Source organism: Pelophylax lessonae, assembly GCF_965119305.1.
Source record: "Pelophylax lessonae genome assembly, chromosome: 9".
NCBI classification, from domain to species: domain Eukaryota; kingdom Metazoa; phylum Chordata; class Amphibia; order Anura; family Ranidae; genus Pelophylax; species Pelophylax lessonae.
The window spans coordinates 116,384,412-116,404,721 of record NC_138776.1 but is presented as its reverse complement, the minus strand read 5'-3'; the positions used below and the strand labels follow the sequence as shown (position 1 = coordinate 116,404,721).

General features: G+C 38.5%; 1 protein-coding gene across 2 annotated transcripts in view; it reads left to right on the top strand.

Moving 5' to 3' along the window:
- A1CF (APOBEC1 complementation factor) overlaps positions 1 to 20,310 on the top strand; it is an 88,299-nt gene that overhangs the window by 50,653 nt on the left and 17,336 nt on the right. For both annotated transcript variants that reach the window (XM_082269227.1, XM_082269226.1), the window contains exons 5-8: positions 2,368 to 2,606; positions 6,013 to 6,177; positions 8,583 to 8,680; positions 15,947 to 16,223. In XM_082269227.1, coding sequence (XP_082125353.1) covers positions 2,368 to 2,606; positions 6,013 to 6,177; positions 8,583 to 8,680; positions 15,947 to 16,223 — 779 coding nt within the window. The remainder of the gene's footprint in view (positions 1 to 2,367; positions 2,607 to 6,012; positions 6,178 to 8,582; positions 8,681 to 15,946; positions 16,224 to 20,310) is intronic.

Below are 20,310 nucleotides of genomic sequence, written 5' to 3'. Positions count from 1 at the left end.
TTTTTGCAACTTGGCACTGCGCGACTTTAACTGACAATTGCGCGGTCATGCAACGCCGTACCCAAACGAAATTTACGTCCTTTTTTTCACACAAACAAAGCTTTCTTTTGGTGGTATTTGATCACCTCTGCGCTTTTCTTTTTTTGCGATATTAATAAAAAAAGAGCGAAAAGTTTGCAAAAAAATTGACATTTTCTAGTTTAACGGTTAAAAAATATCCAATGTATTCAATTTTTGTCATCTATTTAGGCCAAAATGTATTTAGCTACATGTCTTTGACAAAAAAATTCTCAATGAGCATATTTTTAACCGCTTTAAAACCGGAAGATTTTACCCCATTCCTGACCAGGCTATATTTTGCGTTTCGGCACTGCGTTACTTTAATGGACGATTGCGCGGTCGTGCGACGCTGTACCCAAATTAAATTTATGTACTTTTTTTTCCCCACAAATAGAGCTTTCTTTTGGTGGTATTTGATCACCTGTGCGATTATTAATTTTTGAAAAAAAGAGCGACAATTTTGAAAAAATTCCCAAAAAAATATATATAAATTAAATTTTTTTAACATTTTAGGCCAGTTTGTTTTCTGCTACATATTTTTGGTAATAATAAATAAATAAATAATAATAATAAAAATAAGCGTATTTTGATTGGTTTGCGCAAAAGTTATTGTGTTTACTAACTACGGGAAAGATTTGTAATTTTTGTTTATTTTTTTTTACTAGTAATCTGCGGCGATCTGCAATTTTTTTGCGACATTGCGGCGGACAGATCGGACCCCTAACTGACATTTTTGACACTTTTGGGGGTACCAGTGACATTACTACAGTAATCAGTGCTATAAATATGCACTGTTACTGTAACAATGACACTGGCAGGGAAGGGGTTAACTTTATTGGTGATCAAGGGGTTAAATGTATGCCTGGTGCTTACTGACGTGTGTGGGGGGAGGGGATTGTGTGACACATGCACAGATCGCAGGTTCAGCTATGCTGAATCCTGGAATCTGTCACTGCCTGTCACATAGGAGATCCGCCCGCTTTGTTTACACAAGCGGGCGGATTTCCTCACTCGATCCCCGCCGATTGGGGAAGAGCGGCGGTGATCACCGCCTCCCCTCCCCTGGCCCGACTCCCGCTGTGTATGATTACAGTGGGAGCGAATGTCTGGTGACGTAGGTCTACGTCGCCAGGCGATAACGAGACACTTTAAAAAGGCAAAGTGAGCAGTGGTAACGTGGTTAAAGGACCCATGCTAGGTTACATTTATAAAGCTACTCCATTGCTATGGTGTCCATAGACTTTAGAGGGCTTAAAGTGTATTTCCACTTTTGCAGCTCACCTTCTTTATATTTGTTACATGATCTCAATCACATAGCATAATTAAAAAAATATATATTTAAAAATGTCAGCTTACCTTTTTTAGGTACTATTTCTGAATACCCAAGCACTAAAAAATCCCACTAGCTCTCCTTATTTATGAGGGGGCTGGGAGCTGTGTTTGTCATAATTACCCCTGTTTGTACAGTGCTAGTAGATCCCATTTCATCAGTTGTAATTTAGGTTTAAGCACTCTCTGTCCTAACAAATGGCTAAATATTTACAACCTGGACATCTCCATTGCTTGTTAATGAGAGGGAGCTCAACCTGTCCCTTAAGCCAGCCATACATGGATTGAAAGTTAGCTGGTTTAGCAGGGACCTGCGGAATTTTGATTCATGTATGGGAAGGGAGGTTCTGTTGGTATGCAGGTAGTTCTTTTGTGGGAATGGAAATACGTAACAAGCTTATGGTGTTTTTTTGTTTTTTGACTGCAAAAATGGAAATATACTTTAAGGTTTTCAAATCTGTCTGATTAACAGTTCCCGAGACCAGTTTTCCATCTACTGGATCAAAGGTATTTTAGATTGTTCTTTCATCTAGCCAAACAAGTCTAAATCAAGGATATGTTATCTCATGCCTATTACTGTGTTAAGCATCTTGAATCATTCCGAAAATGTACTGAGATCAGTTTTTAAAACTGAAGTAAAAGAAGAACTAGATCTTTACCCATTACAGCTAATTTCCTGGTGGGTTTCATTGGAAAGGTTTGGCCAAGCCACCCACTTTTCAGAACAATTCACATTTGGTGAAATGTGCATGAGTAATTATTTTTTTTATTGCCACTCCACAGATCCCCCCCTCCCCCACTGTGTAGTCAGATCAGATCAACACCATTTATGTCAAGCCCAAGAAACCCAGTGGACCTAAAAAAGTTATTCTATCCATAACTGGTCTTAATATACTGAGTCAGGGTGTCAAATGCTGGTTCTGTTAAAGTAAATGTAATTTTGCTCAGCAACATTTCAACGTGCTATTAATATTACAGAAATGGGAGACTTCTTGGGGTCTGTGCCAGTGTAGACAACTGCAGGCTGTTTGTTGGTGGCATCCCAAAGACCAAGAAGAGAGAAGAAATTTTAGTGGAAATGAGGAAAGTAACAGACGGCGTTATTGATGTGATTGTCTACCCCAGTGCTGCAGATAAATCTAAAAATCGTGGATTTGCCTTTGTAGAGTATGAAAGTCATCGTGCAGCAGCTATGGCCAGACGGAAATTATTACCAGGTGAGACAAACAATCAATTATTGGATATATACACTCACTGGCCACTTTATTAGGTACACCTTGCTTGTACTGGGTTGAACCCCCTTTTGTCATCAGAATTGCCTTAATTCTTTGTGGCATAGATTCAACAAGGTGTTGGAAGCATTCCTCAGAGATTTTGGGCCATATTGACATGAAATCAGCACGCAGTTTGTCTGCTGAACATTTGTGATGTGAAACTCCTTTTCCACCACATCCCAAAGGTGCTCTATAGGATTGAGATCTGGATGATTCGAGGCCATTGGAGTACAGTGAACTCATTGTCATGTTCAAGAAACCAGTTTGAGAAGATTTGAGCTTTGTGACACAGTGCATTATCCTGATGGAAGTAGCCATCAGAAAATGGGTACACTTTTGTCAAAAAGGGATAGACATGATCAGCAACAATACCCAGGTAGACCATGGCATTTAAACAATGCTCAATTGGTATTAAGGGATCCAAAATGTGCCAAGAAAATACCCCCCACACCATTACACCACCACTACCAGCCTGAACTGTTAATACAAGGCAGAATGGATCCATGCTTTTTTTTTTTTTTTCCAACAAGAATCCATGCTTTTATGTTGTTTATGTCAAATTCTGACCCTACCATCTGAATGACAATACAAAGAGAAGGCTGTGCACCGATCTAGCGCACTATCCTAATGAAATGTATTCAAAGAATAAAACAACAATAGATATACTCACAAATATCTACCATCTGAATGTTGCAGCTGAAATCGAGACTCATCAGATCAGGCAGCATTTTTCCAATCTTCTATTGTCCGATTTTGGTGAGCCTGTGCGAATTGTAGCCTCAGTTTCCTGTTCTTAGCTGACAGGAGTGGCAACCCAGTGTGGTCTTCTGCTGCTGTAGCCCATCTGCTTCAAGGTTTGATGTGTTGTATGTTTAGAGATGGTATTCTGCATACCTTGGTTGTAACGAGTGGTTATTTGAGTTACTGTTGTCTTTCTATCATCTCAAACCAGTCTGTCCATTCTCTTCTGACCTCTGACATCAACCAGGCATTTTTGTTCACACAATTGCCACTCACTGGATATTTTCTCTTTTTCAGACCATTCTCTGTAAACCTTAGAGATGGTTGTGCTCCCAAATTCCAGCAGATTAGCAGTTTTTGAAATACTCAGACCAGCCCATCTTGCACCAACAACCATGCCAAGTTCAAAGTCACTTAAATCCCCTTTCATCCCCATTCTGATGAAAAGGTGTACCTAATAAAGTTGCCGGTGAGTGTAGGTCTGATAGCCCTTTGTTTTGTAATCTCTTTTGGTTTACCATTTTTATAAAATAAAACTTTAATACTAATAATTTTTATGGGAGTTAGGTAGGAAAAAATAAATAAACTCAATCTTCATTTACAGGGTAGCTTCTGTACTTATTGGTGGCATCTGTAGAAGAAAATGGGATACCACAAGAGCAAAAAAGGCTGAATTCGAAGCTTTTATTTTTTTTTAATATAATTGTTAGACTTTGTTGATTTTAATGTTGGAAGAAAAATAAGAAAGACTGCAGCTGGGAAGCATCCGGACCAAAACTTGGGTCAACCAAGGATCACTCCCTCACAGTATATAGAGTTGAAACATTTTAAAATGTATCCTAGAGGGTCAGCGTCTCAGTTTTATTGTAATTTTACCAGATTTATATTGTCATACCTTGGAAAAAAGAAATGTAGAGTTTTAACTTTTTTCATTATTCTAGCATTAGAATAGACTTGTAATTAAAAGTCATCCTTCACATGATTCAGTAAAATGATATTGAATACTTTATTAAAGTTTAATAACAAATACATTCACTAAATCATAAATTAAAGTAAAATACCTGCATTTCTATCTTGTCACAAGTAAAGTAAAACAGTAGAGACATCTTAGAACCAGTTCCTATGTCTCATATCATCAACTATCCCAAAAATAAGAGGATTATTTCTCATTTAAGGATAGTGGTAGAGCAAGGAAAATCACTAAATTACATCCCAATTGCAATATGCACATTCAGAATTGCTGGTGTTTAGTCCAAATATAGTCTAATGTTATAGATGCATTTATTCTGAACTATAAACTGGTATTTTAGACTTTGTGACCACCATTAATGCAATGTCCAGTGGTTCTAGATGTGCATTGGGCCACTGGAGCTAAATTAATGATGTCATCTATGTCAAAACACGTCGGAAGGAGCTTAGCTACGTGACGTTGCCCATGTTTCTGGTTTCAAACGAATATACACCACTTCTTTTGTGTTTTACATGCTTGTTCTGTTGGAGAAAGTGTGAGTTCCCTATGTGCAGATTCTATTTGTTAAATAAACTGTTTTTAGAGATATCTGCACAATGATTGCCTTTTATTTCCCTATGTCTATGGTTTGGAGTCTGCCTTCATGCCTCTAAGGGATTTGGATTAATTGACCAAATGATGCATATGAGCTTACTTTGACTGCTGCTCAACCCTGTAGCCATTAATATCTGGTAAGAGACAGTGTGTTTCTTTCCCTTGGTGGTGGACATATCATTTTTCTCTCACAGTTTTTATGCCTATGCCACTGGAGGATTATCTGGAATATACTTTGAGTGCTGCTGTTTATTTGACTCTACTTTATCATCCTTTACCAATAGGACTTTGTGCTAGCTGCTCAAGACTCTTTCATTGGACTCATTTTTACTTTTGGGATCTGTTTTGGTTGCCTTGTTGTCCTAGTACAATATTTGATTATTTTAAAATTAATGATTTGCGTGGGTCCACCCAGTATCCTAAAATTAGGAATATTCATCCTATTTTTTGGGTATGTAATTGAATGAAACGTGTGAATAGGATTCTGTTCTAGGAAAGCTCTATGCACCGATTCTGTTGGAGATTTTGTTTTTTTAATTCCTTCTGACCATCACCCTAATGGGTATACTTGGTTGTCATGATGAGCAAAAAAAAGTTTCCAAGCAGCACTTCCCAGTGAAAACATATTAAAGGGGATCCTTAGTGGGATACAACCCACTATCACAGATGGAGGTCAAGTGTACAAATCTTTCAACTTCTCTCTGAGTCAGGCTTCTACATAACTTTTAAACAACATTGTTTTATATTTTGTGTAGAGTTTTCTTTTAGAGTAGCTATTGTCTTATTGATTTCCTTAAAGTAAATGATCTTATCAATATGCAATATTGTTCAGAAAATGTTTTCTCTGTATTTATTTTATAACTACGCATGCACAAGGACCCAACCACATAGTATTGCTGGTATGTGTCTGACTGAGTTATGTACAATAAAGTTTGAATCTTAGTTATGGTTACACTTTTATGTACATTCAGTATTTTAATATTAATTTTTGTGACATGTATCACAGCTCTTTCAAATATATTTATTTTGTTGTCCCATTGACAGGGCGCATTCAGTTATGGGGTCATCCTATAGCAGTGGACTGGGCAGAGCCTGAGGTTGAAGTTGATGAAGATACAATGTCATCAGTTAAGATTTTATATGTCAGAAATCTCATGCTAACAACAGCGGAGGAGACAATAGAGAAAGAATTCAATAACATCAAGCCTGGTACATTCTCTTATTAGTGAACAACTTTATGATAACTGACTCATATACACATTGTTGTTGTGGTGATGTGCCTTCCACATTGTGTTAGCCATACCTAAACCAGGCCAAATAGGATGGAATGTGTTTATTGTAGAAATCTCTTTAAAGCAGGCATGTCCAACCTGCGGCCTGGGGGCCGCATGTGGCCCAGAACCGCAGGCAATGCGGCCCACTGCCCCCTGACAATTTTTTTTTTGCTGGGGAGGAAGGAAGTCGAGTCGGGGGCATGGCCACAGAGGCAGCCTCGGAGGAGATCATCCACTAGTTGTGTTAAATTAGTGCTGGGGGGGAGGGGGCGCGGCAGCACGGGAAGGGCGCGGTGGTGTTTTATTACTTATATACCTTAACTATTAGTATATATTTTATATGCGGCCCGAGAAAATTTCTGTACACTCAATGTGGCCCAGAGAAGCCAAAAGTTTGGACATCCATGCTTTAAAGCATAGCTAAAGACAAACCTTGTTTTCATTTGAAAAGATTTAGTTAGAACCTCTGTGAGGTTTTTTGTTTTTTTAATGTCTATGTCATGGTCACCAGGACTGAGACTGAGGGAAAATCCAAGATTTTGAGTTGGCAGAACAAGAACAGAGATTAAATCTTTCAATGAGGACACTTATTCTGGTGTCAACTGTCTATGATGGTATGTCCCTTATTTTGGAGAGCTTTCCTCTTATTTCCGTGTTTATAGGACCCAAACTGATAGGAAGATAATTTGACCCAATAAGACACCCAACAGGGGTTTTACCCATCCCCTACTCTATCAAAAACGTTTTTTAAAAAAAAATGTTTTAACTTCAGATATAATTTCAACAGTAAGACTGAAAAAAGTGTATTTTAATTAACTGATTAAATAAAACCAACCATAAATTATTATATTTAATTTCCATTCTTGATTTAATTTCTAAGATAAAATAATAATATTTTTAGGTTTTAACCATTGTGATGGACTTTATGCAATTTTATTTTACCCACACATATTAAACTATCTTTCTTTTCTTTTAAAATATGTCAGAACTTTGAACTGTGAACTTTGTGAGGTGATAATTTTCTGTGTAATAAATCTAGTTATTTATGTGCTTTTCAAATCAATCTGGAGATAGGAGATATCAATCATGCCAGAATATGTGTCATGTCTTTCTGACTTCAAAGTCCTGTCTTTGTAATAAACCATGAAGGTATTTTTCTGAAGAATCTATTCACCTCTACATATCAAAATAAATAACAGATATTTAAACATACTTAGCATGTGATGTGCAGTATTTTATTCTTTTTTACCATTTTTAAAATTAAGGGTGTATTTGGAAGAAAGCTCAACATAACACGGCCCTTTGTATTAAAGATATATCCCCCAATATTGAAAACGTAGGATTTAGACCTCATGCACACCGGACGTTTTTACAGCTGCTGTTTTTGGTTGGTTTCAGGCATTTTTTACTGCAGCCAGTAAACTCCTCGACATGTTATCTTATTTGTTATCAGCATTTTTTTGAGAGGGGCATTTTCTGGCTGAGAAAAAAAAACCCAGTGGGTTTTAGCAGGAGTTTTTCAGCTGTTAAAGCGATCTAACTCTGATAAAAGCTTAAAAATGCTGAAAATGTGGTTATTTAGAATTTATCAGCATTTTTGAGTCATAAGCTTTTGTGGGAGTAAAGTTTTGCTAAAAAAAAAAGAAGCTAAAAACGCAAACGCTGCAAAACTCATTCTACAGCTACAGCTTATTACGGCTAACGCTACTGGTGTTTTTATAACGCCCAGTGTGCATGAGGACTGATTGTCATAGCATGTGTCTAATTATTGCTTATCTCCTTCAAGAAAGCATGTCCAACTGTGTCCATCTACTGTTCTAAACAGTTTCTGCTGCTTATGGGACGTGGAAGCCCAAAATGGTATTTGATATTTTCATTGAAGGTAAAACAAACCTGCCATTGAAAGAAATACATAGGCTGCAATTCTTGTCTTCCTTCTGACTGGTTGGCATGCTAATTCCCTAATTTTATTACTTTCAGTCACTCACTCATTTAGTAGCAGTATGCAGATCAGGTATTCTGATTTCACTGGCTGCATACATGTTCTGGAAACTAGCATGTTCAGAAGCAAGGCAGCAATGACAGCTTACATAACACTTTCAGCACAGGTTTTCTTTACTGTAGACATCACGGGAGAGGCTCTGCCTCATGTTCTAAAAACAGACATTAGGACATGAATGGGTTGGGAACAAGACAACATGGGTTTCACTGCAGTATGTAGTATAGATTACAAACCAAACCAGAGCAGCTCATGTGATTATTTGTTGTATGTAAGTACTAAACCTTTACCTTAACACCCCATTGGTGTCAGTATTTAATATTTGCAATTTCTTTTTACAGGTGCAGTTGAACGTGTAAAGAAAATTAGAGATTATGCCTTTGTACACTTTAACAATCGCAATGATGCTGTTGACGCCATGAATGCTTTAAATGGCAAGGTGAGATATGTGCTGAAATGGCACATCTGTGATATTGTTTACATCTGAACAAATATGCGTAAATGATCAATGATGACGTTTGTCTGTGATGGTAAGGCTGATCACAAAGGTTCAAGGTCTACAACAAAAGTATCAGTTTGCTTTTCATTTTATTGTTTTCTACAACGCATAGGGAATTGATTTACTGACTCTGTAAGGTGCTCACCGACTTAAGAGAGTAGTCAAGCATTTACATGTATCCTATGCACATACTGTATATGATTATGTGCACTGCTAGCTCTCACTGTTCCACTACAAGAATATATTACGTTTAGTCACCTATCTGCATGGCACCTGGTTGCCATATAAATTAAGGTGAATGATCAACTGCATTTATGCATACAGCCGTGGCCAAAAGTTTTGAGGATGACACAAATATTCCTGTTTACAAAGTCTGCTGCCTGGCAATTTGCATATACTCCAGAATATTATGAAGAGTGATTAGATGAATTGAAATTAATTGCAAAGTCCCTCTTTGCCACACAAATAACTGAATCCTAAAAAAACACATATCATCTGCATTTGTGAAGAAGGCTTCAGGCTCAAGAAAGTCCAGCAAGCGCCAGGATTGTCTCCTTCAGTTGATTTTTCTTGGGGATTGGGGCCTTACCAGTGCAGAGCTTGCTCAGGAATGGCAGCAGGCAGGTGTGAGTGCATCTGCATTCACAGTGAGGTGAATACTTTTGGAGGATGGCCTGGTGTCAAGAAGGGCAGCAAAGAAGCCACTTCTCTCCAGGAAAAAGATCAGGGACTGATATTCTGCAAAAGCTAAAGGGATTGGACTGCTGTGGACTGGGGTAAAGTCATTTTTTCTGATGATCCCCTTTCAGATTGTTTGCTATATGGAAAAAACCTTGCTTGGAGAAGAAAAGGTGCTACCATCTGTCCTGTGTAATGCCAACAGTATAACATCCTGAGACCATTCGTGTGTGGGGTTGCTTCTAAACCAAGGAAGTGGGCTCACTCAAAATTTTGCCTAAGAACACAGCCATGAATAAAGATTGGTAAAAAAACATCCTCTGAGAGCAACTTCTCCCAACCATTCAAGAACAGTTTGGTGACAAACAATGCCTTTTCCAGCATGATGGAGTTATGACTAAGTGGCTTGGGGAACAAAACATCAAAATTTTGGGTCCATGGCCAGGAAACTCCCCAGACCTTAATCCCATTGAGAACTTGTGGTTAATTCTCAAGAGGCAGGTGAACAAAAAAACACAAATTTTGACAAACTCCAAGCATTGATTATGCAATAATGAGCTGTCATCAGTCAGGATGTGGCTCAAAAGTTGATTGACAGCATGCCAGGGCAAATTGCAGAGGTCTTGAAAAAGAAGAGAAAAATAGCCTTAAGCTCAAATATAAATATAACTGTATTGAAGCTTACCAATGTGTTTTTTTAGGCTTTTTTTCCTTTATTTTCACATGGTTATTCTGCCAGTAACACACTTCCTGTCTTGTGTGTCTGCATTGGAGAACCATTTGAATAGCAGCATTGTCAGTCTTGGGGAGGAGGTAGTGTTAGGCAGGCCATACATGGTGCAAATGTATTTCCTGCAACCACGGGAATCCCTCCTGCCAAGCAATTGTATGCCCCAGCGGAGGGGATGGGGGGAAGCCACCCCCGCCAGGAGAAGACAGTGATTAACACTAGCAGCTTTAGTAGTTGCTAGCGATAATCACAAGAGAACCCGGCAGGCTGGTTATACCCAAGTTGATCGATCGATCAACTTAGTAGATTTAGCCTGCCCTACAATTCAAATCTCAGGGAACTGGTCGAGATTTGGACCGTGTATGGCCAGCCTTAGATGCACTAGCAGATTTAGATCAACATGACTAATGAATTAAATCTAAACTCTACCTACACTTTTTAAGCAGTTACAGTATTTATTTCTCTTTTGGTTTTCATGAATAAACAAAAGTTGACCATTGTAAGCACCCCTGTCAGTGTTAAATGCTTTGTTTCAACTCTATAATGACACTGCTAAAGTGGTCTGCTAAAGGGAGTTAAAAAGAAACAGATATACTGTCTGGATCACCAGGTGAAAATAAAGGGACAAATAATGCAGGGTCTAAATAATTAGGGTCTAAATAATGTATAGATAAATGCAATATGGATCAAAGCACCCCTTTACATAATATTCACGTCCTACCAAAATTGACTATTTCTGAGAAATTACAATTACTCTTTATAGGAAGTTGAAGGCAACTTCTAATCAAAAAATAAGATATGATAAGTTTTTTTTTCTTAATTTAGCTAAGTGGGCCAACCAGTAATCCAATAACTGTAAGCTAAATCATCAGCTGTAGGGGATATCATTTGGATCACACTTCTTGATGTTGCAACCCAATCTTGTCCTTATTTTATACTTTAAATCAAGAAAATAAATGGTATTCTATCTTTTTTTTTTTTTGGGTTGGAAGTTGCCTTCAAAGTCCTATAAAGAGCAATTGTGATTTTTCAGATACAAACAATAAGGCGGCATCCACACCCAGAGTCACACACAATAATTATAATTAAAATAGACTATTACACAGTATTATCGAAGTCCTACCTCTGGTATACTCTGCAGTCGCTCAGATCCCCCATAAGATGGTATGGTATGCCCCCACTGACCATTGCATGCACACATTCATTCAGTTACATAGTCCATCTGGTTCAACCAAAAAAAAAACGGTATTGAAAACCCAACCATACAATCCCATATACACAATCCTATACCCGCAGTTGATCCAGAGGAAGGCGAAAAAACCTAGCAAAGCATGATCCAATTTGCTACAGCAAGGGAAAAAAATTCCTTCCTGATCCTCTGAGAGACAATCAGATTTTCCCTGGATTAACTTTACCTAAAAAAAAAAATGTAATACCCACTTACATTACAAGTAAAAATTATATTGCGCTTTATTATATGAGCGAGCATCAATGTACTAGTCCGTAGCATAAAAGAAGTTCACAGTATGTAAAAAAGTGACACATATACAGTATATGTAGGTTGTTGAAGGGTGGCATGTAAACCAGCTCCTACCAAATCTGGAGGAATGGGTACATACACAAACACAACACATTGTATACATAGCTAATGGAAAAATTGATTGTGTGTAGCTGCAAAAGTGTCAGCGTTAAAGCAATATTTTGCCATGTGCTGCTCAATTCTGTTTCCTCATTATTATGTGTAAACACAGAGCTGACATCATAAAATGTTTCTTCCACACACACAGCCTTGCTAGCACAATGAAAATGAAAGAGAGTGAAATCAACAATATTACTCAGATAAGAATGGAATCTGTCAATGCTGAACTGAAGGCTGTCAGAGATGCAAGGGAAGTGACCTGTACAGCTTTATGTAAATGTTATGCCAGGATCTGGTGAATATTCAATAACAGGGCTGCTCTTGCGCACTGAATGATGTGCTGCTCACAGGGAACATCTGTTATTGCAATCAATATAGGGACTTGCAGCAGACTTATATTGTAAGAAGCCGTATTGTAGCAATCGTGGGATGCAGTATAATGTTATTTTAGGTATAATGGTCCTTTAAACTGCCAACATTAAAATATTGGACTGGCGCACTTTCATTTATTTTAAAATTCCTTTAAGATTACATAAAGAAGACAATGGGATAACAGTAAGCCTGATCCTCTGACAGCCTTATCAAGACTAAGATATGGCTCCCAACTGTCCCTGATTTCGAGGGACTGTCCTTGATTTGGAACATAGTCCCTCTTTCCTCCTCATTTCTCCCTCATTTTGGTCTGATCTATATAGTTGTATATAAAATGCACTATTTATCTTTCAAAAAGTGTTTCCCAGTGCTAAGCCTTTCATCCTATTTCTAAATTGTTGCATTTGTAAATTTCAAAAGCCAATATAAAGGAGTAATAGTGGTAAAATTAAAAAAGTAAAGCACTTGTGGATTTAACCAATTTTTTTTTTTTGTATAATTCTCCTTAGGGGGTATGGCAGGAGGTGTACCTGTGCCACAAACAACCTTTTACTAATAGGTGTCCCTCGTTCCCATTTCAAAAAGTTGGGAAGTATGATTAGGATAACAACAATGCTGAAGCACAGATATATGGTTGGAGCCTTCCAGTGTCTGTTTTTAGTCTTTAAATCAATTTCTGTCCCTGTGGATTTCCTTAGATTAGTGGTTCTCTATTAAATGGCTGAGGCCCACTGCTGGGCCATGGCCTCCCTCCTCCCAGGCCTCAAGTCAGCAGCAGATCTCTTAACCTTCCTAGCGGTATTCCCGAGCGTGACTCGGGGTTACATTTCAGAGCCAAAAGCGGTAACCCCGAGCCACACTCGGGGTAGCGCTAGGAAGATCGCTGGATCCTGGAAGAGGTTTTACTTACCTTTTCTCCGGGATCCAGCGATGTATCCCGGCGGTGTGCGGCGGCGGAGCTCTCTCCCAATCGTCTGCGAGCCCCGGCATCTGTCTCCGGTGACGTCCGCCGGGGGGTGGAACCGGCGGCAAATTCAAATGTAAAACACACCAAACACACTGATATCATTCAAAATAAAAAAAATTCACATTACATTGCCCCCCAGTGCCCTTTCCTGCAGTTTTACTGCACTTTTTATGTAAATATATGTATATATATATATATATGTATTTTCTGGCGTATAAGACTACTTTTGAACCTCAAACAAATCCCCCAAAAATGGGAGGTCGTCTTATACGCCGAGTATAATATCTCCAAGGTAACCTAAGTATAAGTATTACTGGTAGATCATGTAATAGGGGGGTCGTCTTATACGCCCAGTCGTCTTATACGCCGGAAAAAAGGTATATATATATATATATATATATATATATATATACATATACATATACATATATATATATATATGTATATATATATATATATATATATATATATATATATATATATGTATACATATATTATATTATATATATATATATATATATATATATAATGTATACAGTTGGTTTGGGCTGCTCATTCACAAGAATTACGTATATATATATATATATATTATATATATATATATACACATTATATATATATATATATACATATACACATTATATATATATATATATATATATATATATATATATATACGTAATTCTTGTGAATGGGCAGCCCAAACCAACTGTATACATTATATATATATATATATATATAATATATGTATACATATATACATATACATATATATATATATATATATATATATATATATATATATAATATATATATAATAAATGTATACAGTTGGTTTGGGCTGCTCATTCACAAGAATTACATGCAAAATAATGGTACCGCTTTCAGCACCTAAAATCCAAAAGAATCATACCACCAGGGAGGTTAACCTCCCACAGAGTCCCCCAGCTTCCATAGGACCCCCAAACCTACCATAGTGGCACACAGTGCCCCAGGCCCCCTGAGAGACCTCAGGCTCCACAATGCCGCCCACCTTCCTTCAGTGCCCTCAGCCTGCTGCAGAACCTCCACCCCCATAATGCCCCCAAACCCCAGCAGAGTTTCACAGTGCCCCTCAGCCTCCTTCAGAAACCTCATCCTCTAAAGGGCCATCAAGCCTGCTTCAGAGTCCACTAACCAATTCCACAACCCCCATCATCACTCCAGTCCCATCCAGAGTCATCCAACATTTCCATGTATGTTTTGCATTTCCATACTTTTATTGTATGAATACAAGCTTTATTTTTACTGCTTGGGCATTGAAGATTTGCAAAGTTTATGAGGCCCTAGTCTCAAAGAAGGTTGACAACCACTGCCTTAGATCAAAGTTCCAGGGTGTATATGGGGCCTCAGTCAAAGTCCATCCCTGCCCTCTTCTGCTGCTGATGAATACCAGAGTCTCTGTTATCCAGTGAAGTTCTGACATTTGACAGTGGAATGAAAGGGGTGGATAGTATTGAAAAGAGGGACTGGGGTTTAATTTTTTAAATTTGTGAAGAAGCCAAAGGTGGCTCTACAATGTGGGTGTTCAACCTGTGGGCCCTCCAGTTGTTGCAGAACTACCCATGAAGCATTGCAAGCCGCTGACAGTTACAAGCATGACTCCCAAAAGCAGGCATGATGGGACTTGTAGTTCCACAACAGCTGGAGGGCCACAGGTTGAGCAAATATGCTCTACAAGGACATAGAGTAATGAATGATTGTAGACGCAGTGTAGTAACACAGATTCTGTTAGGCACCACAGCCTGAATTTTGGCACTGATGTAACCTTTTAAACATTTTAGACCAGGCCAGTTTTACAATAAGGGCCTGTTTAGCTCTGTGTGATGCTTAAAGTGCATTATGCCGCACTACTTAATACTTGATACATGTTGATAAGAAGAAGGGATACAAGACTGAAAAAGGAACGAAACAGCAGGGTACCAGACACAGGGCAAGATCAAGGGTAAATGGCATCAGAGTCTGGCAGCAACACAGCAAAAAGGGAACAAGACAGGAGCAGCGAACACTCTGAGGCAAGAAGCCATAGCAGAAGTGGAATGTAAATGCCCTCCCAGCTTTTTTTGACAATAGCATGGTGTGGGCATATTTCTGCCAGTCACACGCTGTCACGCCCCTCCAGCCTGTCTCTTAGAATAAGAGGGAGGTGAAGCCTCCTTCAATCAAGATGTAATATCCCATCCCCATTGTGTTTAGCTGGTTAGTGGGCATGGGGGAGGAGGGAGGGAGTGGGCTGTCATTTACCACTGTGTATACGTCAACATATGTGACTTTATCGTCGCATGGGCTGCTCAGATGTGATCAGGAGGAAATGCTCCGAAAAATACACTGAAAACTCAGCATGTGCACAAGCTGCCAACACTGCCCTGCAAAATCCCCAACTTTAGTGGGGACATAGATAGATAGAGAATGGCAGAAACAGAAAATGAATCCTATAGTGACTTAAGTGGGTATGAAAAACATGTAATACAGCATTCATTAATGGTTTTTTATGATGTGCGTTTATTGATACTTTGAGGCAATCACTGAATTTTATTAAGCTTTCTAATACACCAAAAAGTAAAAAATTGTGTGAGTGCACCCTTTTCAGCAACCCAGTGTACCACAACCGAAGTTGTGTTTGGATTCATTTCAAAAGGAAGCATGCCAACACGCACAATGTACATTGCACTGTGTTACCGCACTGCAACAGTGTGAATATAGGCCCTAATGTTGCCAATTAAATATTATTATGTGCACATGGTACAGTTTATTTATACATGTTTTTTCATGTTTGTTTAGATTATAGATGGATCTCCCATAGAAGTTACCTTGGCTAAGCCAGTAGACAAGGACAGTTATGTGAGGTATACCAGGGGAACAGGAGGAAGAGGAGCCCCTATACAAGGAGAATATACATATACTATTGGCCATGTCTATGATCCAACCACAGCCTATCTTGGTGCCCCTGTCTTCTATGCTCCACCTCCATATGCTGCAACAATCCCAAGTATTCCTTTCCCTCCCGCCAAGGGCTATGTCAGCAATCGTAACCTCATCCGACCACCTTCAGTCAGAGGTAATAGCACAGTCCCTAAATGAAATGAAGTTCAATTATGTGTAATAAATGTTGCCACATTTATTAATCGTGAAGGCAGACCATAAAGTGACAATTTAGAAATGTAATTAGATGCTTAGATCCCTAGCGTGAATTAGTTCTGTGTAATTTATTTAATTAGACTCCTAATCAGTCACCCTTGTAATATACAGGGAGCAGTTAACTATCCTAAAGTTCCGTATCCAGAAATACGCACTTTGTAAATAGATTGGAGACAGAATAAAACATTAATCATCACAGCAGGAAAATGTTGGAATAAAAAGCTTGCTAGCTTCAAGAAGAAGTTCACTTTGTGATAATTTACTTCATTTTGAATGAGGATTCAAGAACAACTAGCTAAATATGGAATGGCTGCATTAGGAGGCAAAATGCCCTGTGAAGGAGAAGACATTAAAATAGAGTTCCACCCAAAAGTGGAACTTAAGCTTATCTGATTCCTCCCCCTCTCTGGTGCCACATTTAGCACCTTTCAGGGGAGGGGGGGAGCAGATACCTGTTTTTGACAGGTACCCTGTCCCCACTTCTGTCGGACCTCACCACGGCAAGATATGTCAACAGTTTGGCCCCCTACTCCCCTTTCCTCTGCTGCAGGGCAAGTAAGAGAGCGCAGCGCGCTTTGTGCATGCACAGTAGGGAATCGGCTGTGAAGCCACGAGGCTTCACTCACGAGTTCTCTTACCAGAAATGGTGGCAGCAGCACCCGACAGCTGGGCTGGCTTGCCGAGATCACTGGATTCCAGGACAGATAAGTGTCCTCATATTAAAAGTCAGCACTATAGTATGTGTAGCTGCTGACTTTTATTTTTGGAGGGAGGGGGCAGGACTCCACTTTAAAGTCAACCTTTTCTTTGGCCTTACAGGGTAAAGTAAACGTTTAACCTATTTCCTCCAGCCATAGCAGTATATACTTAGATTTCTTTCTATCCCCCACTTCCTTTACTTAAGGAGTGAAGTGAAAAACACGGTGTATCCTGTCCACTCCTCCCTCTCCCATGTGACAGCATTGCTATCTAATGATTGGCTCAGAGCTGTCACGTGTGATTGGGTATAGAGTCCTTGGCCCTGAGTTAGCACCAACAAGCTGGTTTAGAACTTATACAGGGCTCTTTTTCTGGTCATCATCACTGCTGATTGGAGCCGCTGGTAGGAAGGGGGATTTAAATGTCCTGCATGGACAAAGGAAAAGAGAAGAGAAGGTTTAATGTTGGCCCTCTCAAGAGCCTTCCTTATAGAATAGAACTCTACTTTTATACACTTGCTTGGCATAGAAGATATTTGTAAAAACTTGCATAAACTAGTTAGATCCCAATTGCCATTTAATGATGGTTAAATCCTTGTTTAATTGAACATGAAAGCAATGGCATAGCATAGGCTCTATAAATCTATGGCAATCTTTTCTCTTGTGTATCAGGGATTAGGATATTATCTACAGTGCTTGATTAATATTTTACTCATGTTTAAGCATGTTAAAGCAACTTGCAATAAAAAGGATAATATCTGACTAAGGGTTACTTAGAGAATGACTACAGTTCAGTTTTGATTGCACATTGACCTGCTACCTTCTTCCATTGGGTAAAGGGGAGAAAATATTTTTAATGGACTCCTGTAATATAATTATTTTTACATATTTGATAAACAGACAGCTCCTATTATTATACATAACATGGGCCCCGTATTTATTTCTGTAATATTTTTTGAAGACTACAGTTAAAGAGAAAAGAACACAAAATGTGCTTATGACTTTCAAACTTATATATAACATATACAGTATAGTGCAGCATAACAAACAATGTGAATGAGCATTAAAGCATAAATCAGTGATTATAGTAAAACAAGTCCAATATGTAAAAAAATCAAACAGTCCCAGATTTTCCATTTACGTGCAATCAAATAAAACTTCCTATTAACATAAATGGTGCTTGTGAACCGGAACCCAGGATCCTTCTTATAACAGCAAGACCACGTGCCCAGCAGAAAAATATGTGCTCACCCCTCTGTAGACCTCCAAACTATGAGAGGTCTATATGAGGACTCTTATGCCCAGGGGGTTACAAGGTGTTCCCCCTTCCTTGCATATACACCTCTTTCTCCACTCCTCCTCAGTTAGAGACAACATAGATACTTCTAGTGCTCTCTGTTTAAAATTAACTACTAAAACATATATAAAATCAAGGTATTCACAAAAATTAACTCAATGTATAGCTTATAAATTACTACCTCATTCCCAGTCTGATATCCACAGACATACAATGGTAAATGCTGGTCCACCTTGGAGTGGAGTTCAGTTGTATGACTTCATCATGAAATGTGGAAGTAGACCAGCATTTACTGCTGCATGTCAGTAGATTCACTTTCACAATTTACTTTATTACTTTACCTGCTGATAATGCTAGGTGCCTGGGTGTCATACTGATCCAGTGTATTCAATACTATACAAAATACTGCCAATGGAATGTCATTTAATAACTAGCTTGAGCAGTTTAGAAAATAACTTTGTCTCTTTAAGGGCTCTTTCACACGGCCGCTCCGCTTGTCCGCAAATCATCCTATTTTTTTGCGGATGATTTGCGGACATAATGTAAGTCAATGGCACTGCGGATGTCAGCGGAATACCATCCGCTGACATCCGATTTTCTTCCTTTCAGTTCTGTTCCGTTTTTTGAAATGGAACAGAACCCTATTTTTTCATCCGTGTAAAAAAACGGAAAGGAAGGAAAATCGGATGTCAGCGGTGTCATCCACTGACATCCGCAATGCCATAGACTTACATTATGTCCGCATATCATCCGCAAACGGGTGGGATGATATGCGGGCACACGGAGCGGATGACACAAATGTCATCCGCTCCATGAAAAAAAAAAAAAAAAAGTCCCGCAGCGGACTAAAGCAGCGGAGCGGCCGTCTGAAAGAGCCCAAAGACTGACAGTAGAATCTCTAATGAATAAGAAATATCGATGTAATAAAAAGTAGAGGAACATCTCTACAAAACCTCATGTAGGAGGTTGAAGACAAAGAAACATTTTTAAAAAATTGTAAAAAAGAAAATGGAAGTAATGGGAATGGGATCAAAACTGCAGGATGATATAGTTTTAAAGCAGTTCACAAAATGCTAAATTTTAAAATCATATGCTGTTTGGATGGATAAACAGGCAAATAAAGGAAGGCTTGCATTTAAAAGCAGATAAAATACAAGCTATATTTATAATGGGTAGATTTACTGGTGCACTCAGAATCCGGTGTAGCTGTGCATGGTAGCCAATCAGCTTCTAACTTCAGCTTGTTTAATTAAGCTTTGACAATAAAACCTGGAAGCTGATTGGTTTCTATGCAGAACTGCACCAGATTTTGCATGCTCCAGTTTTAGTAAATATCTCCCATTGTGTCCATGCCCTTAGAGGAAACCTGTATTGAGAGAAATACAAGCATTTAATTTCTTACTTGTCTGTCTCTGGCTCTGATATATTCAAATTGCTGTTCAAAAAATAAGCAGATTAGAAAGCCAGAAATCCTCACATCAATTAATTCTCTGGGTCAGTACTCCAATAATACAAAAGCTTTTAGATCAGCATTGCAGTCAGATCACTAGCATTATCCAAAGTTTGGAAAGGAGAACCTTCACAATCCTCTAAGTCAATGGTTCCTTTCAAGTGCTCAGGTCTGGCAAGCCTCCGTCTGATTCTATAGACATGAGACTGTTGTCCAGCAGATGTCCGGCAGGTTTACTGTGTGTATTGACATAAGCATAGGCAAAGAGGGCCAACATCACCTCTGCAGACTAATAATCACTAACATTCCAATCTCTTCTGATCCAGACAGACATATTAACATGCTAGTCTGGCAACTTCTTTTTTAATTGTTTCTATTTGTAAATGACCCTTAATATGTTTTACTATGGTAATGCTAAATAATTATGCAGTCATTGAATGCCATGACCATCACATGACCACATATAATTCTTTTTATAATTAGAAATAATGTTATAATCTATAGCATATTATTTACTTGTGCCTTTTTTCTGTATAATGATAAATAGTTGTATGTGTTACAA